The 20555-nt window shown below is 31.7% G+C and overlaps 1 protein-coding gene across 6 annotated transcripts in view; it reads left to right on the forward strand.

Annotated features, from left to right (window-relative positions):
• Rtnl1 (reticulon) overlaps nucleotides 1–17850 on the forward strand; it is a 128973-nt gene extending 111123 nt beyond the window's left edge. For 4 of the 6 annotated variants that reach the window (XM_077399473.1, XM_077399472.1, XM_077399475.1 and 1 more), the window contains 4 exons: nucleotides 14215–14422; nucleotides 15321–15529; nucleotides 15767–15872; nucleotides 16306–17850. In XM_077399473.1, coding sequence (XP_077255599.1) covers nucleotides 14215–14422; nucleotides 15321–15529; nucleotides 15767–15872; nucleotides 16306–16360 — 578 coding nt within the window. In that variant the 3' untranslated portion in view covers nucleotides 16361–17850. Of the gene's footprint in view, nucleotides 1–102; nucleotides 288–8150; nucleotides 8224–14214; nucleotides 14423–15320; nucleotides 15530–15766; nucleotides 15873–16305 lie in introns of those variants that run through there. The other 2 variants (XM_077399477.1, XM_077399476.1) reach the window with 2 other exon arrangements.
• The last annotated feature ends 2705 nt before the right edge of the window (nucleotides 17851–20555 follow it).

The following is a 20555-nucleotide window of genomic DNA, read 5'->3' on the forward strand; positions in this document are numbered from 1 at the left end:
CCAGCCAGCCTCTCGTTGGTCCAGTGCCAGGTTTCTGAAGACCCTCGTCGGGGTTTCCAAACCAACGGAGCAGTCCCCTCGGTTACGAAGTCGCGTCGGAACCGGGACGTGCGTTGTTCGGCCGGTTGTTCTCCGATTTGTCTCCCATCGAATTTTTCTGGAGCGATCGCTTCCGCGTCGAGTCGATTGTTCGAATCCGGACGGAAATTACAGATTTTTGTGTAAACAGGATAGTCGATAGCGCGGCCAGATGTTCATAGAGAAAATGGCCATCACGAAGGAGGAATGTGAGTAACGATAATGATGATTCGGCACACGCGTGCGTCTCGCACTAGACGAATGCGAGAAGAAAGATTTGAGGGCTCGACAGATGTGAAAGTGGCACTTTATGAGCCGTAAAGAAAATAATATCATCAGACGAGACATAACAAAACGTTACATGTAATTAATTGCGAGAGAAGGTCAAATAGAGAGATCGGGAAACGTTGAGCAATAAAAGAGACGAGTGATTTTGTATAAAGGTTTATGTGTCGAACTGCTTCTGGCATTAAATTATTTTACGTATCGCCTATATCTCTTCTTTGTGTCTTGATATTGAACGTGTTGCGAAACTAGTCAATAAGAAGTTTGAGAATCCCTGCATCAGATATTACGTTACATTACGTTACGTATACTCAGATATATACTTTTTGTCTAATTCTAACGTGCTTTTCAATGAGACATTTGACAGGAATTCAGTCAGCAGTAATTAGAAGAAAACAAAGAGATAATTATCTAGTGTTTCAAGTCGAGGGTCGAGTTGATGTTACAACTTTTTGAGAGGTATCCAATAATAGATGACTTGGAAATTGCCGATATTCCATTGATATCTCATTTTCAACGTTGCGAAACGCGACAGATTTCTTTTTCACTCCTCGTTGCGTGTATAATCTTTTGAGGAAACTGCGAATGTACGATAAAAAAAGTAAGAAATTTTTCAAAACGCATAAGAACTCGCGAATATGCGATCGATGAAAAGATTTGCAAACATCTTTCCAAGCTGTATACTCTTACTAAATACATCATATATATCGTAATTTTATTCGATTTTTTTTCTGGTATAGTTTTATTTTATTATTCACACATATAGTAAGACCTGAAACTTATTATTCAAATCTTTTAACAAAGTGTCGTTGTTTTACTGTTTTTTAATAATCATTTCCAACAATATAATTACATTCATAAGAAATGTTTAGATCTTTTCTTCAAATAATTGTAAAAGACATGATCAAGAAAAATTATTTTGCATCGTGTCTCACTCATATTATTATTTATTATATCATAGATATTATTAGTCTTACGTCGCACCTATAAGGAAAACTCAATTTATCAAGTACTGTTTACTGTGTTTAAGATAAATGAATTATACCAATAAAAACTTTATATTGTTTACTACTATAAAAAAATTAGAAATATGAAATATTTATTCTTTGAATTCAACAAAAAAAAAACTTTTAGAAATCATGCATTGCATTTTTGCCTTAGGTTGGCTTATAGGCCTTAAAGGCCTTAAAGACCTATATCCTACCCATAAATGGTGATCCCAATCCTATAGGATATATGGCAAAAATGGTCATATATGGCAAGAGTGGTCATTAAAAAGGGTAATTTTAAATTTTGAGACTGCTCGAACGGTTCGGAAGGCTCAGAATAAATTAAAAAAAAATCTGTGCCAAAGGGCAGCTTCCTATCTCAATTTTAACATGTGCCGCAGAGCACTTGAATTTTCCTATTAAAATCAAATAGCAAATGATTTTAGTATGAATGCAATAACAATCGGAAAAATTTGAAACTTGGCATTCTCTTACCTAATAGTTGTACCTATATCTTCTGAAATTTTTATAGATTTTTATCTACATATTTCAGGTTTCTAATGGTCGATAAAAATAATTTTTTTTTTAATTTTTTAAGCAAATAGCAAATGATTTTAGTATGAATGCAATAGCAATCGGAAAAATTTGAAACTTGGCAATTCTCTTATAGTTGTACCTATCTTCTGAAATTTTAATAGATTTTTATCTATATACATATTTCAGGTTGCTTATAGTGGTCGATAAAAATAATTTTTTTTTAATTTTTGAAAAGTCAAAACAATCTTGTTTATTTATTTTTTTCTATAATTTCGTTTATATATTTATTTATTTATTCGTAGTCTTAAATAAAAATTCAATATTTTTATAAAATTTAATTACAAATAATGTTTATAAATAAGGCAAAGTCTCATAATAAGTTATAAAATGTCTATAAAAAGTTTATTAAAGTATAAGAAATGATAAACAAATTATAAAACTGGAAGATTTTAAAAAGAAAATAGACGAACGATAGATGCATTAAAGGTTATTGTTGTATGATCCAAAAAATAAGGAAAAAAGAACACAAGAAAATTTCGTTTTTTTCTTTTTCTAAAAAAATTTATACATAAAATTTTTACATTTAATAATAAAATACCGTAATATATCCCAAACAGTTAGGTATACCTACAAGATATCAAGCTAAACAAAAAATACGAGAGGTATGCACTTGTATTTTGCTGTATTCCATTCTTTATTATCATGATATATGCAAAATATGTATCATAAAATAACTACTAAACCTTTTACATTCCCTACAGTAATCATTTTACGTAGGTTGTAATATATGATCGCATTACTTACTATATTGAGAAATCGATTTAACTCACGACGGTTTCGTTAATTAGGTAACAGTAAAGAACTGCAACACAATACTAATATGGCATAAAGGACACATGAAGGCATAATACTAATATGATATAACAGAGTTATTGCGAGCAAATTACCTTCATTCCTTCTATTTTTTCTTACTTCTGCGGCATAAATCCCTGCGCGGCGTAAATACCAAAGTTACCATACTTCTAATTACATTTGATATTAGAGCTCAATAACAAATAAAATAATGAAAATATAAATCTAATATACATATAATTCATTGAAATAGTTTATCGAAAATTTCAGTAAAAAGAAATTATACAATTATTATAAAGAAAATTAAGGTATAAAAATATTTGTTTTAGAAAAATAATATGTTATTTTTTATTTATAATGAACAGTCAAAACAGTTTGTTTTAAAAATGTATATGTCTAATTACCCTTCTAATTTTTATTATACATTACTATATGATATAATCACACATAATTAAATATATTTTTTTATTGTATACAAAATCTATTAATTTTTAGGACAAAAAGTGTATAAAAATAATATTCGAGATTAAGCGACCCAACTGGCCAATTTCTATTTATTCGTCTCACAATGTTTCGATCCCGATTGGGTCCTTCTCAAGTGAGATTATACAAAATTACGCAACAATATCATTCGTCGCAAGACGTTGCGCCCAAACCACATCATGCGAACGCCACGCTAGAACGAATAAAATGTCCATATAAAAAGTGTATATATTTATATTTTTTATGTAATATATGTTTTATGTAATATATAATTTTTTTTTGTAACGTTTAAAGTTTCTTAGTCCAGTCAATAGAGATATTTAAATGGAATTAATTCCGGGAAGCGATTTTTTTTTTACTGTTTTGGAGGGTCATGGGTAGTCTAAAACCGAATTTTCGAGATTCTAACCCTGGAGCGTTAGCCGCCATTTTTATTAGAAAAGTGATTTTGTAAATATCTTGCTTATTTTCAACTTTAGAGTGAAAGTGGTAATAACCAAACTTGTAGAAAATTTAATACTCTACAATTTTTGCCCTTATCATTTTTCACGTAGGATCGATATTTTGGTCTTAGACTCGAAAGTGGGGGGTGAAATTTTTTTATTTTTTGAATTTACTTGGTATAATGAAAAACATCTTTTCCCACACCACCACGGGAGTAGAGTTTATGGCGCGTTTATTCAAAAAATAAAAAAATTTTTATTCGAGATTAGCTACAAGAATATGCATTGAAAAATAGGAGTTTCCATTTAAGAAATTAAAGGTGTCGTTCACGTGAGCTTTAAACGACCATCCAAGGTCAAACCAATGGCACCATCTTATGTCCCCCTTCGAGCCAAACAATTTTTGTTCAAAACGTTTTTCCGTATGTTTTATATTTTTCGAGATATTTGCCTGCCTCTTTTAAAATGGGCCACCCTGTATATATATATATATATATATATATATATATATATATATATATAAGGAAAATTGTAAGTGATTTCTTATTGCTGATATTATAATCCAATTTCTCACTACAATGAGACGCCAGAAATTTTAAATACTGTTTAAATTAATAAAAATCTTAATTGTGTTTTATAGTTAGTCTTTTTTCTAACACAATGCTTTGGAATCATTAAGATTTTTTATATAAAGTATAGAGTTTATTCTATTCGTGAACACAGCCGATGCAGCCGTTAAAATGGCAGCTTAGTCCTGTCTTTTTCTTTCCGTTGGATGACGCACAGTGTAGATAAATCCGGGGGGGGGAACTCTCGTACGTATGCGAATCGATAATGCGGCGCCATACACGATGTCGCGTCGACCTGTAATGCATAATTCTGTACTATAATGAACGGACACGACGGTCACGAGAACTGAGTAAATGCGTTTCGCTTCTTATCGCAGTCATATATCGCATATATAGCCATATTGTAGTCTATCTTCTGGAAATCGAAATTTTATTTCTATCTTCTAACACGAGAGATAAGTGCCCCAAATACACCGAAAGTTGTCACGCATTCAATGTATTGTATATTCAAATTTTACACGGTTGATTAACAGCTTCTATTTTCCATTTTACGAATAATGAATAAAATTTAGCTTTTTATATCTTATTATGATTATTATAAATCAGAGAAAAATTAAAAATCTAAATAAAAATTTTTCGATTTTTTAAAACTTATTGTGAATGTGAATAAATAACTCTCATATATACATATTATTACACGGTTGGAAAATTTGTATTAAATATAACATGAATCACGTGTCCCAAAATTACGGCTCACTCAAATTTTTGTGTTAATTTAACATAATACAGATGTGTTACATGCATGATAACAGCGATACTATGTTTGAAAAGAAATGTAATACCGGGTACTTACAAAGATCGTACAACGTGCAACGCAACGGTTGCTGCAACTAGTGAGTACGTCTTATTCCGGAACGAACACATTGTGAAAAAATAGCCGGTTCTAATAGTGAATATCCGGCATGATGTTTTGATCGTAATTTGAAGTTAATTGTGTGTACAATTAACATAAGTTTTATGTTGAATCGTATATGTTGAATCATCCCCACTTTTGTTATAGAGTAAAATCAACACCTTTTTCTGTAAATTTTAACACATTTAATACGTTCAAAAATTGTGTTACTTTAACACATTTTTTAAATTATTTTAAATTTTACATTTTAATATTTGTTAAGTTCAATTCACATAGCAGATATATGTTAAATCTACACATTTATATGTTGATTACTTTATACAAAAACTTTAACCAGCAGATTTTTTCACAAAGTACAAAAATTTTTCAACAGCGTAGTATGAAAATTATTAGTATGAAATAACATATATAGACACATTAGAAAATACAATGTTATGATATCATACGGTGTGAAGCAATACAGGTGACAATATCTCATGAACGATTACCAAAAATCTTACTTTATTGCACATTATTGAATTCGTAATAAAATATCTAATAAAACTATAATAAAAAAAGATACATTATTCCGTTAAAAAAATAATTGTTAAAAACAGTTAAAACTTTTAAATAATTTAAAATTTTTGTTTATTAAGTTGTTATATGTATATGTACCTATATGTAGATTTTTTTATAAAAATAAATAATTTTTATTTAAAAAATTCTCTTATAATTTTCAATTACTTAAAAATAACTGAATGTATACAATTAAACACCAAACATTGTATGTATGTACGGTATTATATAGGTATAAAAATATGTATGGAATTATGAAACAGTCTATAAGGAGGGGTAAAAATCATAGCAGTGTAAGTTAAATTTTTAAAAATATTTTTTTGTGTGCATAGATGCAATCTGAACAATATATAAATTGCATCTATGCACATAAAAAAATATTTTTAAAAATTTGACACACCACTATGGTTTTTACCTCTCCATATATTGTATATATTAGACTATTTTGATAAATTAATATATTATACACTAAAAGTATACTATCTACCTAATAATTATTTCATTATATATATATACCTATATATACAAAACATATATATATATATATATATATATATATATATATGTTTTTTTATTTTAGAAAAAAGTATTTAAAATCAAAAGACAACAATATTATGTATGCAGCCAATTTTAATATCATGTGTTTTTCGAAATATTAACGTCATTTTTATTGACGTCATATTTTCTGAATGAAACTGATGATTTTTTTTCACATATTTAAATCACATATTTGATTACACATTTCTAATTATTTTGTATATAAAGTAATTTTGTATACAAAAAAATAGAGTCAACAGAATATATTATTTTGTGAAATATTCTATACTTTACTTTGTACGTCGTAATATATAAGAAAACTTTTGTAAAATTTCTAAAAAACCTACACGCACACAACCATATGGAGTATATAAATATGTAAATATTACATGCATAAAAAAACAAATAATTATAGACATTAACGCTTGCTTGATATATTATTAGCTCGATAAATAAAGGTCGATGGTAAATATCAAAAGATGTAATCAAGGCGTACAAATAATGAGCTATTATACATATATATACTTAACCGAATGCCTTCATCAATTCATCGGAAAATATTAAACGATTATACGTGCTCCTGAATTCATTCTATTTATTTTGAGACACCACATACAAGACAGACTGGAAACGTGCGCTATCAATTAATAAACTTAATGGTTATTTATTTTTCAACGTTGATAATAAGGATTAAGCCCCTTGCACAATAATGCTAGGCAACAGGCAATAGGAACAGGGAAAAGAAATCAGAAATCATGTATAAATGCAGAATAAACAGTGACACAGGCAATAGACACAGAGTTTCCGTCACGTTGGAAATTCTGTGCCTATTGCCTGTTGCCAACCAATCATAGCATTCGAATTTTTTAGGTTGTAATTAACGATTTTTTGGTTATTTCCTGTTCCTATTGCCTGTTGCCTGGCATTGTGCAAGGGGCTTTAGTCGTTTTATATCAGGAATATCAACGCGAAGTTATTCGATCTAATCAGAATATTTTAACTGTATTAAAATTTCATGCAGATTCATTAGGCACACTGTTTAATTATGTCTCTTCATAAGCTTTGCATGAGAATTCAAGAACTTTTCCAAAGAAAATTTAAGAACTTTTGCAAATTGCTAACAATGAGGAAACTGTTAGCAATTTGTAAGTAGATTCTCAATAGGCGCAAAATCTTAATAGTATGCTAGCAGTTTTGCCAACAGATTTGAACAGAGTATTGCGGCAAATTGATGTCAACTACGTTTGTATTCAATTCGCTCTACTAGCAGATCCTGTCGACATAATCTAGAATATATCACTTATGGTACATGAAATGGATTATGTTCGGTTCTTGCAGTCAATTTGCCATCATATTCTGTTATAGAATATGATAAAATGTATGGTAGATAGTTTGCACTAACAATAAATCTGTTTTTGACAAATTCGGCTACTTAAGTTGGTAGCACTGATAATGAGACACTCTGCTGCTTTACAAACATAACACATGGCGATTTCGACGAATATCGAAACTGAACAGAACTGACGTCGAATTCTACCATATATACTTTGGCGGAAACTGTTGCATTTTCACCAATATTCTAACTAAGAATATTGCAACATTATAAATCTTACAATCTGCAGCTTTTCCGACAGAATTCATAGTAGAATTTATAGTAGAATCCCTTCCGAGACAGAGTCGATCAGAGTCGATCGCTCAAATAGTTACGCCCCTGTTCCACGTTCGTCAGCTTCCTCCCATTCTGTCTTTCCCCCACTTTTTCTTCCCCTCTCCTCCTCTCTCTTCCTTTTCTTTTTTATCAACGAGGCTGTCCTCTCGCGTGGCCGGGTCCTGAATAATGCTGGAACAGTCGTGAGTGTGATCGCCGATCGCGTAGATACCCTCAGCTCTTTAACGGGAAAGGTCTTTGTGACACTTTATAAGGATGGTGCGAAGGAATGTTCAGAAAGGACAAGTGCAAGTTCTCCCGGAGTGCGGTCCCGGTAAGTTCCGCGTGCCTACGCATCCCTACGCGATCCTACGATCGCGGAAGTAGCTAACCCGGCATACTGGCGAGTAGCGATCATTGATCCGGGAACATATGGTTGGTAACGTGTAACCGCGTGTAACACTACTGGTCATACTGTCCTTTCGTATTTACGATCACGAAAACTTCCCTGCACGCTGTAACTGAGATATTCAGCGAAAATTGTATTGTTAATCAAGCTTTAGATATAACTCTCAACCGATTCTTGTTTATAATTTTATGTCTCTTGTAATGTGTAAAAAATAGAAAAATAAAACAGAACTTATACACATACATAAATACATATCAAATACGTATCAAAATATATATATGAAATTATGAATAGAATGCTGTCCTGTAGGAATTTTCTGACTCTAATTACAAATTAAAAAAGATTATAGGTTAATATGCTTTAGAGACTATTGAAATTGTTTTGTTTAACGTAAAAAAGATATCAATGATTTTTTTGAGGATTATATTATATATTTTTTTATTATATATAAATTATTTATTATGTATTATATATATGTATATTTATATATGTATAATATATGTACAATAAAAATTATTTTCTATATAATCGTCTACATATTTAGTCGATTTTGTTAAACTATACTCGGAAGTTGAATGAACCAGTTATCGATAGGAACTCGTTTTAGTTACAACTCTCCAAACCGGTTCATATCTGCTAGTAATAGCTACGTTAATATATTATGCATTGTAGTATTAACTGTCAATGTTCAATCTTTTTGTATAGTAGATAATATATAATAGTATATAATACATAATGATAATAATATGTATAATATATATGTATAATAGTATAATATATTCTTTAATATTATTATATAAATAATATTAGGTATTATATATATATATATTGTTATTATTACTATTATTATTATTCTATATTATAATAATATTGAACAATGATATTTACTGATTATACTTAATAAAATACAAATGTTGTATAAACTTTTGTTAATATATCATCTTTTGTAGGGTGTCTCAAACATTTAAAAAAAATTTTTTTAACACGACGTTCTTTAGCCAATTTGAAATTATTATTTTTTTTATAAAAGAATGATAACATTATAATATTCGGCTGTAGTTCCGAAAAGCCCATACCTCCGATCGTTCTGAAATTTTGTATACTATTATATTTTGATATGCTAATTATGAATATGTCAATGAAAATTGGCGCAAAGGTCATTTTCTAGGTAAAAATTAAAAAAAAATTTTTGCATATTTTTTTATTATCTAAGTAAATATACATTTTAGAACAAAAAGTTTCAAATAAAAATTGTACATCTTTTAAAAACGCAACTTTTATATTTTATACGCTATTATTGTAAAAGCTACTGCTTAACGAGAAAAATATAATGTAAGAAAAAACGAGATAAAACAAAAAGTTATCTTGCGGGGGAAGTGCGGTAGCCCCTTCCTCACTTACGTGTGTACTGTTTATGCACACACAATTGAAGTATTATTTAAAAATTCATATTAACTTTTCACGCATGAAAAGTTTACGCATACACTTTCCACGCGAACCGAGGTTCATCCCCACCTTCCCCCTGCTTTCGGGAGAGGTACGGTAGCCCGGGTAGCCCCTCCTCCGCTTACGTGTGTACTGGGCCCGTATTCCGTTCCTGCCTACCGACAACTGTCGGTTCGATAAGTGTCGTTGCGCAGGTTTTTTATATCGTGTAAAAGCTGCGCAACGACACCGACAATTGTCGGTAAGCGGATTTTAGCGGAACAGAATACGGCCCCTGTTTATACACACACAATTGAAATATTATTTAAAAATTCATATTAACTTTCCTCGCATGAAAAGTTAACGCATACATTTTTCATGCGAAACGAGGTGCCACATGGGTTCGTGGCGTGCTTTAAACACTTAAATACTTTTAAAGCGCGCCACTAACCTACATAGGTTAGATGACGCGCTTTACAAATTTTAAAATGTTTAACACGCGCAAGACTGATCTACATAGGTTAGATGACGCGCTTTACAAATTTTAAACTGTTTAACGCGCGAAACGAGATATCAGATTGGTTTTACAGTAATAGAGTATAGAATATAAAAGTTGCGTTTTTAAGAAACGTACAATTTTTATTTGAAACTTTTTGTTCTAAAATGTATATTTATTTAGATAATAAAAAAGTATGCAAAAAATTTCTTTTTTAATTTTTACCTAGAAAATGACCTTTGCGCCAATTTTCATTGACATATTCATAATTAGCATATAAAAATATAATAGTATACAAAATTTCAGAACGATCGGAGGTATGGGCTTTTCGGAACTTTATCCTAATATTCTTGTAAAAAAAAGAAAATAAGTTTTTCAAGAATTAAACTTTAAGATTTTAAATGGAGTTTAATTTAATAGGATTGAGGCTAAATTATAAAGATACGATAGGGGAGACCAGGGCAAAGTCGGCTCTATTTTTTCGGTGTCGATTTTTAACAACAAAATAAATAATTTTAGTAAAATATAGTATACCATGGTAAAGAGTGAACCCTTGGCTACAAAATTTAGATAGGCATTTTTGGTCTACGTCGCTTTGTTCAACCGGTATAGAGTAAAAACGACAAAGGTGCAAAAATCGAATAGTCAAAATTCCCGGGGCGGAGTCGTGTCTTCATTCTCGGACTGGATTTTAAATAAAGATACATAATTTTGATCATAAAAAATAATAGAATACACTTTATTCATTGTTTTTTAGTAGAAAAATGGAAAGCGGAAATTTTAAGAAATCAATTTTCTTTTTCGCTATCAGTGTTACTGAAACAGTTAAGGTGGCTCTAAAGTGACATCGTTAGTCAATAATACAACTCACATAAAACTTGATAAAATACATTATGATTTTTCCTAAACATCTTATCTAAATAAAAATTATTAATATTGATAATGTTCCCATTGATTTTTATAAGTAGTTTATAAATTTATAATAACTATAAAAGGTCGATTGATTAATGTTGTCTTGATTCTTTCGCGTCAGTGCGCAAGTACTGTGTAGATAGTGTAGATCTAGCAGCCGACTCGCCGTCTCCCCGCTGGCGTATATAACCTCTTAGCGTGTCTATGACATTTTACTTCCGTGACACGCACATGCATCATCACTTTCTCGATCAAATATTTCTTAAAAATCCATGGCAACACACAACCTTTCATATACCACTGGAAAGCTTGTGATTTCATCTTTCAGTGTTCAGTTTTTTATTAACATCTCTAGTTTTTCTTAAAAGATATCATATCATTTCCGGTAAAAATTCAATAATCTCCCATAAGAGCTATGTTAAAAAGTGATTTTTTATATTGCTCGTTTGCAATAATTTACATGGCAACAGGGTCTCAAATTTTAAGAGATAGTTTATTATATGTTAAAGAACAACCTTCCAAAGTTTTATTTATATGGCTAGTCTTTTAGTTTACCTTAGAGCCACCTTAAAGCATATAAAAACAGAGTCTGACGAGCGCACGCACTCGTGTGCTTTACGCCTCCACGAAATGCACTGTTTTTCATCGGCTCTGTTTTCTATTATCTCCGAGCATACGCAGCACATATTATTTAGCTTTCTTGACTTTATTTTTTGTCCACTGCTCGTCGAAGGCTGCGGTTCTGATTGCGTGGCATTTTTTTTTGGGCCGGCCTCTTTTTCGGCGTAGGTATGGTCGATTTTGTCGTTCTCTTCTTTGTAGCAGATTTCTCATCTTTCTTCCGCTTCGACTCCGCCTGCTCAGTCACCAATTCCTTCATTTGAGGCGAGTCAGTAAGGACGGCGGTCGTTTTCGTCCTTTACGAGTTGTCTGCCTCGGAGCGGCTTTAGAAAAAACACTCGAATACTTTTAAGTATTCGAGCGTACCATTTTCCTGCAGTTGAGAAATACAATGATGCATTTGCAACAGAAAATAGAGTGAAACCACCGGGATGAGTCCGCCCCGGTGGCTTGGTCACGACTTTGCCCCAACAATTTTAGGTTTGGTCGCGGCTTATAAAATAATAGAAATCAATGAAAATAAAAAAACTGCACTGGATTCGTGTTCAGCATGCATTAAGCCCCTTGCACAATGCTAGGCAATAGGCAATAGGAACAGGAAATAACCAAAAAATCATTAATTACAACCTAAAAAATTTGAATGCTATGACAAAAACTCTGTCTATGCCTGCGTCACTGTTTATTATACATGATTTTTGATTTCTATTCCTTGTTCCTAATTGCCTGTTGCCTGACATTGTGCAAGGGGCTTTACTCTTTAGAATCACTTACTTTGAGATTTGGAGAGACAATAATACTTAAGATATTACAAACTTTCGACGCAAAAGAAATTTTACTTTCGACCTGCGAGAACACGTTCGCTTCGATAAGAATCACAACATGGCACGTAACCTCACTAACTCCGTTAGTCACGTGGGCACCATAAGCCGCGTTTACAGTATTAATGGCGAGTTTCCACAACATACAGATTTCGAGATAATTGCAAAAACGACTCCGCCCCGTGGCCGACTTCGTCCCGGTCTCTCCTACTATAAATTAAAAAAAATAACTAAAATATATATATATAAATAACCATTTTTTTTAATATAATTATTAAAATAATTAATTAATTTTAAAGAATCTGTTTAAATATTTTAAAAATTAATTCTACGTAAAAAAATAATGTTTTGTATAGAATATACGTTAATTTTATAGAAGATAAATGTTAAAATTATATTAACAACCTAACCTAATCATTTTATTTTTCTGTGAAACAAACCTGATTTTTATTTATCATATCCTTTATTTTTTATAATAATGTATTACATTTTTATTTATTCACGGCATTTGTAATAAGTTATATTAAAAGAGTTCCACACAAATAATAAAATTAAGTTTAAGATACTAAAATTAAAAATTAATTGATATTTATTTTCATTCAAATTGTGAACGTTTTCTCTTATCATGTTTTATCTTATCTACATTTTGGTGTAAGATATTTGATGGTCTAATCAAGTCATCAAGCACACACTTCACATATCACATATGTTTCTGCGTATTTTTGCATATCGATTATTTTCAAGCGACGTATTTTCTTCGATAACTCACATTGAGACGTATTGATGATATGAATTACGGATTGCAGAGATTTTATGAGAAAATTCAAAATTACTCAAACATTACAAAACTAAAAGTTTTTTAGTTTCTGCATTAGAAGAAATGCGAAGAAACGCGAGTTCCTTATTTGTTTTGAGATAGATCAATTGGGTTGCTATATCTACAAAAACAAACATATAAAGTAAATACATAAAGTAAATAACACAGTTGTATTTGCAGTCATTATTATTAATTTGTTAAGCTCCAGTTGTCCCATGTTACGTGTGCGAAATTGACTTATTTGCATATAGCGCTGGATATTATATCTATGCAAATATATTTTATTTTTACAGGTACACAAAGTATCTAAAGTTACAGATGTATAAAATGTGCATAAAAAAGATCACATTTGCAGAATTATAATAATCATCAAGTGATTTGGAAGATATCTGCTCAATTGCATGGCAAACATCTTTTTTTAATAAAGATTATAAGACAATCCTTAATATCGTTTTTGAAAAAATATTTGAATGGACTGTTATCTTTATTGACATATTTGCAGCAAACTTTGACATATTTACGGCAAACTATTTTTTATACAAAAATTCTATTAAAACGAGACTTAAAATTTTATTTAAAATTAATTGGAGACTCTGATAATGCAAACAGCGATGTAAATGTGTCATGGAACTGATACTTATCATTATCAAGAGAACAATTATTTAAACATGAATCATGAACATTCCCATATGAAAAAATACATTCTTAATTTGTCAACAATGTTAAATTGAAAGAAATTAGCGGTTATTATTGTCGGATGAAGTATATTAAGCTAATTTTTCTTTCGTTCTTTTTTGTAATGTTCTTTTATTGGTTTCTATTTACAGTGGCAGCTCTGATATACTGGCGCGATCCGAAAAAATCAGGGATCATGTTCGGCACAGTACTAGGCGTGCTCTTGTCATTGGCCTATTTCAGTCTGATTAGCGTGCTGGCTTATATGTCACTTCTCGCTCTTAGCGGAACCATTCTTTTCCGTATCTACAAAACTGTTCTTCAAGCAGTTCAAAAAACTTCGGACGGTCATCCATTCAAGTAAGTATAAAGTAATAAAAAACCTTTTAGGAATACTATGTACATGTTATGGTCAAGCCCGAAACGTGAGCAATCCTAGGATTGACTAATCAATTCTGCCGAACGGCCAAGCGTCTTGTTTCAAAATTTTGTGATATGAAGTGATTTGCTGATATGTGTATAGACAGTACACAAATATTCTACCTGCGGCAAAGCCTTTCCCCCGCATAAAAAAAACTAACTCCCAGCCTATTCCTAGAAACTGCAGCTTTAATCAAGACGCTTGGACATTGCGCAGGATTGACCAGTCATTTTGCAGAATTGACCAGTCAATTCTAGGAATGCCGCGTTTGACCATAATATATAGGTATATTCTTCTGTGTTGTTGATGTTAGGTTGATGAATCTTTAATACACGCCGGTATAGATAACTTTTTATATACGCCATTAATAATGTAATGTGTTCCTATTTTTTATGTAATGGTACTACACATATCTAGGTAATTTTTTAAATATTATGAAAGAATAAATATGAGTGTACATATATAATAATATAAATGCAAATAAAGTAAAAAGTTAATAGCTAAGAGTTAGTAGCTAAGAGTGAAAATTTGAATACTAATATAGTAGAGTATTCAAATATTTGAATACTATATACTATAAATAGATATAATAATGTAAAAATAATTAATGTAATATTAAATACCATATTAACCATTATTAATATACTAATGTAAGATATAGTTAATATAATACTAATATTAATTAATAATACTAATACTGGATAATAATACTATATTAACTTTTGCAAAAAGTTAATATAGTAATATTCAAATATTAAAATGTTGAAACAACCTAATATTGTCTTACGAAAATTTCGAATGAACTTTGTTTTAATCAAACCATCATCTGTATTGCAGGGATATTCTTGATCTGGATCTGGCATTACCAGCTGAGAAAGTGCATGAAGTCGCGGATGTCGCGGTTGCACACGCTAATGCTGCCGTTAGCGAGCTGCGTCGACTCTTCCTCGTTGAAGATTTCGTCGACTCTCTCAAGTTTGGCGTTTTGCTATGGTGTCTTACCTACGTGGGTTCTTGGTTCAATGGCATGACTCTCATTATAATTGGTAAATTTTTTTGTTTTTCAGTATTGTTTTATATCTCGCGACTGTACAGACGGCGTAATTAATGCTTTCCTAGCTGTGTTCGAAGGCGTCATTAATGCCTTCCTAGCTGTGTTCTTGGGATTTCTATAGTGCACGTGACATGTACTATGCTTCAGGTGGAAGGCATTAATGACGCCGTCTGTACATACACACATACGTAGAATCGATTTGACGATTTGATTTTGCTTTATTTTTCAGGAGTGGTTGCTCTCTTCACGCTGCCTAAGGTTTACGAAACAAACCAGGATCAGATCGATCAGAATCTGGTCTTGGTGCAGGCGAAGATCAACGAAATTACCGCCAAGTAAGTTGAGTGAAGACTTGCAGTTTATGAGAAACTTTACGAAAAACATCTAATAAACAAAGCAACAATTACTTATTTATTACGCACGAATTTAAAATACATCGCATTATTATGTTAAGCCTTCAGTTAAATTTATTTTAATACATACACAGATTTCTTCTAATTCTATATTATAGAAATTTTACATGCTTTTGTGATAAAAATTGAAACTGGTATTATTATGTCCAATTTAAATTCGTAAACAAACGTAATTGATTTTCAACGTTATTATTATACGTTTATAACAATGGAAATGTGACAAACAAAGTAAAGACTATTCTATTTTTATCCATCAAAATTGTGCAAAGAGAAAATAAACGTGTCGTACTTTTTTATCACCTTTCATATCTTTCATCGCAATGTTTCTTAAAAATCAACTACTTGGTTGTTTTAGAGTAAAAGCGGCAATCCCTCTTGGTAAGAAGGCTGAGCCGACGAAGGAAGAATAAAGGAGAGTCACGAGTGGCGATAGTCCAACGGACAGCCGAGACAGCAGATATAGAAAAGATTAAGCAAACGAAGCAAACGAGAGAAACGTGAAAAGTGAGAGAAGAGTTTGAAAACGCGCGTACGAGCAGACCAATACACGACCGAAAGGAGACTTGCATCATTTAACGAAGATCGAGTAATCACGCGGGTAGTAGGAGCTGTTAGCGGTATCTTTAAGAATCTGTCCGCTGTATTTCCGGAGAAGAATATCAATTTCTCGAGGCAAAACGGTCGGTGAAGCCAAATAGCTGCGCACGCGTACATCGACATTCTAATTACGAGAGCAATTCTTATTGAGGAAGTAAACACCACGAGAGAAAAAAAGGAAAGATAGAGAAATGCCACACTAAGTGATTAATTAATCGTTTATTATTACGGTAAAAAAGCGACGGCATGTTTTCAGTCAGCCAATAGCAATGCGCGCGGGGCTGCTCTCGAGAATTGGATCAGCCCTCCGACTCTCCCTTCCCCCCTTTTTCGTCGTACTCTTTGACAAATGTGTTTTACAGTTATCATAAACTTTGTGTTTTTACCTACCCGATGATGTCCTTTGTTTTCCTCTTTGCGAAGAGAGAATGAAAGAGAGAGAGAGAGAGAGAGAGAGAGAGAGAGAGAGAGAGAGAGAGAGAGAAAGTGAGCAATAAGGCTGTATGTGATTTATCTTAGTCCCGTGCTTCGTCAAAGCGTCGTATTTCGATTAGCTTGGATCATTGTTTAACGGATCGGGCGCTACTAAAATAATTAAATCGCATTGTAGCGAGATACAATGAGAAATGGGGGTGTCGAAAGATAGTGATACTTCAAAGATTTAATGGACAGGAATGAGTGACGAATACGAGAGATGTCCAGCACATAAATATAATCGTTTATCCCTAGCGATAGAGATCTTAAAGTAATTATCTAATTTACAGCGATCCCCCATCATCTCGATGTTTTTAAGTTGTTGTGTTTGGGAGAATTGAATGGGAGAATTTAATGACGAATTAAATCGTGCAGAAACGTATATATTGTATCTGTCTCTCAATAACGTTGACGTTTGCATAATATTATTGCTACTGCATCCTTAACTGTAATTATACCGTTATGTACACACACGCATTTTATATATATATACATCGCATATGCTTCTGCTCGTGTGCGTATGCATATGTGTACAAACACGCATGTGTGTATATGTGAATGAAAAGGACGGTTATCGAAGGAAATGATCCTAAATAATAACACGGCACGAAATATATTTCAACGATAAACGATAAAGATGCAACTTTATATCATAATATCTAATAGTTAACACGTGTTTTTATCGGGACCGCTGGCAAAATGTTAAGAATGTGAATTGTAATAATATGCATATATGCTTCTTGTCGTTTTCATTATTGCATCTGCATCCGCATCCGCATTAATTTATAAATAAATGATATTAAATAATAAAACCGCTGTCCTTTTCTCATTTATCTTGTACGTTTCTTAAGTATATCCTTTTGAGATATTTTGCCCTATGAACATATATGCCATGGGTTTTTGGATAATTTTTAAAATGTCTAATGTGCTAAAACACTATTATATGCACTTAATATGATAAATTTGTAAATTTATAACGGTAAGATTTTCTTTTTAGTTTCGAATACGAGGCATTTTTGCAGATAAGCTTTTTCAAGTCAATTTTAAGTAAAGAATTTATATTTTTCAAAATAAGGCTGTACATATAGAAAATTATATTTTTCAAAATAGTACTACGTATTCGTCACTAATAGTAACTTAAAAAAAAAAACGTTCTTTGTTTGAGTCTAATCCAGAATTATTGTTGATCGAAATTATATTTTTTTATATTCGAAATTCCTCTTTTCTTCCTTCAAAGTTTTTTGACGAGATAAAAATTGATTTTTGAAGTTTAGCATTATTCAATAAGTTAAAAATTATAAAATAATAAACAATCTAGAATGTGAAATTAAATGACTATGGTTTGGTTCAAGCTAGGTACATCACATTGTATTTAAATATTCGAGTTGATTAAAAGCTCAAATCTATTATACATTTTTATTATCCAACATTATAACCATCGGCATGTTATTTTTTACCTATTTTGATATTTAGACTGTTCTATTTGGCTTAAGTTATGTATTTCTGACTTTTCTTTAATCTGTATCTGTAAAGTTTATAAAAAAATTTTAACACGTTTCCAAAGTACGTTTTATAATGTTTTAAGATAATTGAAAGACATTTTTAAATTTTGTGGAACTGTCGGTCGTAAGGACTTCATTATGATTCTTTAAAACATTTTATGTTTCGATTTATGACTGAAATGGGATGTTTTTAGGGCTAGTATATATATATATTACACAGTCCAATCTTAAATTCAAGATCATCTTAAGTATAATTTCAAGACGCTTACCAGTCATTTCATTGGTTGGATGGAATCTTAAGGTCACCTCTGATCAGACTTAAGACGATTTTGAATAAGATTGGACTATGAATTAAAACGTCTCATGCGAGGTAAAAATTGATTGCAGATATATATATATATATATACGGAAACGCATTAACTAGAAAAAGCTGGAGTTTAATAAATATTTTATCAAAAAGATAGAACTGGAGCTTTTGGTAAACTTTTTCACTAAAAGCTGGAGTTTTTGATAAAGTTTTAAGATATCTCCAAATATTTGTTGTCTGGGAAATAAAATGGTTCGAACTTTTGCCGCTGCGAATACGTAACCGTTCGCTCGTGCGCATGTGTAACCTTGGAGCAAGGTGACCACTGCCTTCCCAACTAATAGCGCACATCATTCGCTTTCGGCGAGCCGCATCGTGCCAGTCGGGTGTGCGTTATCGCCGCAGCTTGTTGTATCACAAGTAACCGAGCCGATTAAATTGAGCCGTCATGTCAATGCCAAACAGCGATCACGAGAAGAGGAAGCAGATATCAGTGCGTGGCATCGTCGATGTCGAAAATGTCGCAAACTTTAAGAAGACCTTTAACAGACACCTTCACTATACCCTGGTGAAGGACCGCAACGTCGCCACGAGCCGCGATTATTACTTCGCCCTCGCTCACAGCGTCAAGGACAATCTCGTGTCACGATGGATTCGCACCCAGCAGCACTATTACGAGAAAGATCCCAAGGTACCTCACTTGACTCTCGCATAATCACTAAAGTCCGACCGAAGCAATCTTTTTTAATTCGGCCAAAACCGAAACCGAAAACTGAAACTTTCATGGGAATCTTAAAAAGGCCATATATGTATACTTGCGCACATATATTATATATATACGTGCGCACACATATACTATACGGGGTGTTTCCTAAATAAGTACAAAAAATTGAAGGCAATATTCCTTGGCTTATTTTAGGAAGAAAAAGTCCTATGAATATGAACATCTGTCCTAAACTGCTTCGTTTTCAAAATAGTCAAAAATTTTTAGATGCGCCTGTAGTGCATCTAAAAATGTTTTATCGGTATTGGAATATATGGTTCTTAATACTATATGTACGCACACCAAATTTGAACAAATTATCTCTAAGCATTTTCCAGATTTTCGAAATTTTCATGTTCTTTCTCTTATAACTTTGACACTCTGTATTTTGAAGAACGAAGCAGTTTAGGACACATGTTTATAGGACCTTTTCTTTCTAAAATAATTCAAGGAATATTCCCTTAGTGTACTTACTTAGGAAACACCCTGTATATATACTTTTTATTAATAATTACACATATTATCACAATCCTACTATTACAATCTTATCATTACAATCCGTAATATAATGCTATATACTATCCGTATTATAGTATCACAATCATTATTTCAATATTAACAAAATTTTTAAACAAAATAAAAATATTTTTTTAACAAGTCTTTGGAAAATCTGTGGAAAATAAACAGTTTCGTCGCTGAAACTCGCTTTCAATTTTAGCCGAAACCGAAATCCAACCAAAATTTCGATTTTTGGCCGAAACTAGCCGAAACCGAAACTGATACCGAATTTTCGGTCGAACTAATAACACTGTTCAACAAAAAAAAACACAAGAACAAAACTAGTCGTTTTCAGTAGTTTTTTGGATGCTGAATACGATCTCGTTTACCAAATTGCTCTATCACGTAATAATTTTGAAAAATTTATAATTAAAGTTGCAAAAATGACCTATTTTAGTATCTTT

Source organism: Temnothorax americanus, unplaced genomic scaffold (genome assembly GCF_048541705.1).
Source record: "Temnothorax americanus isolate GAGA-0224 unplaced genomic scaffold, ASM4854170v1 Scaffold127, whole genome shotgun sequence".
Lineage (NCBI taxonomy): Eukaryota > Metazoa > Arthropoda > Insecta > Hymenoptera > Formicidae > Temnothorax > Temnothorax americanus.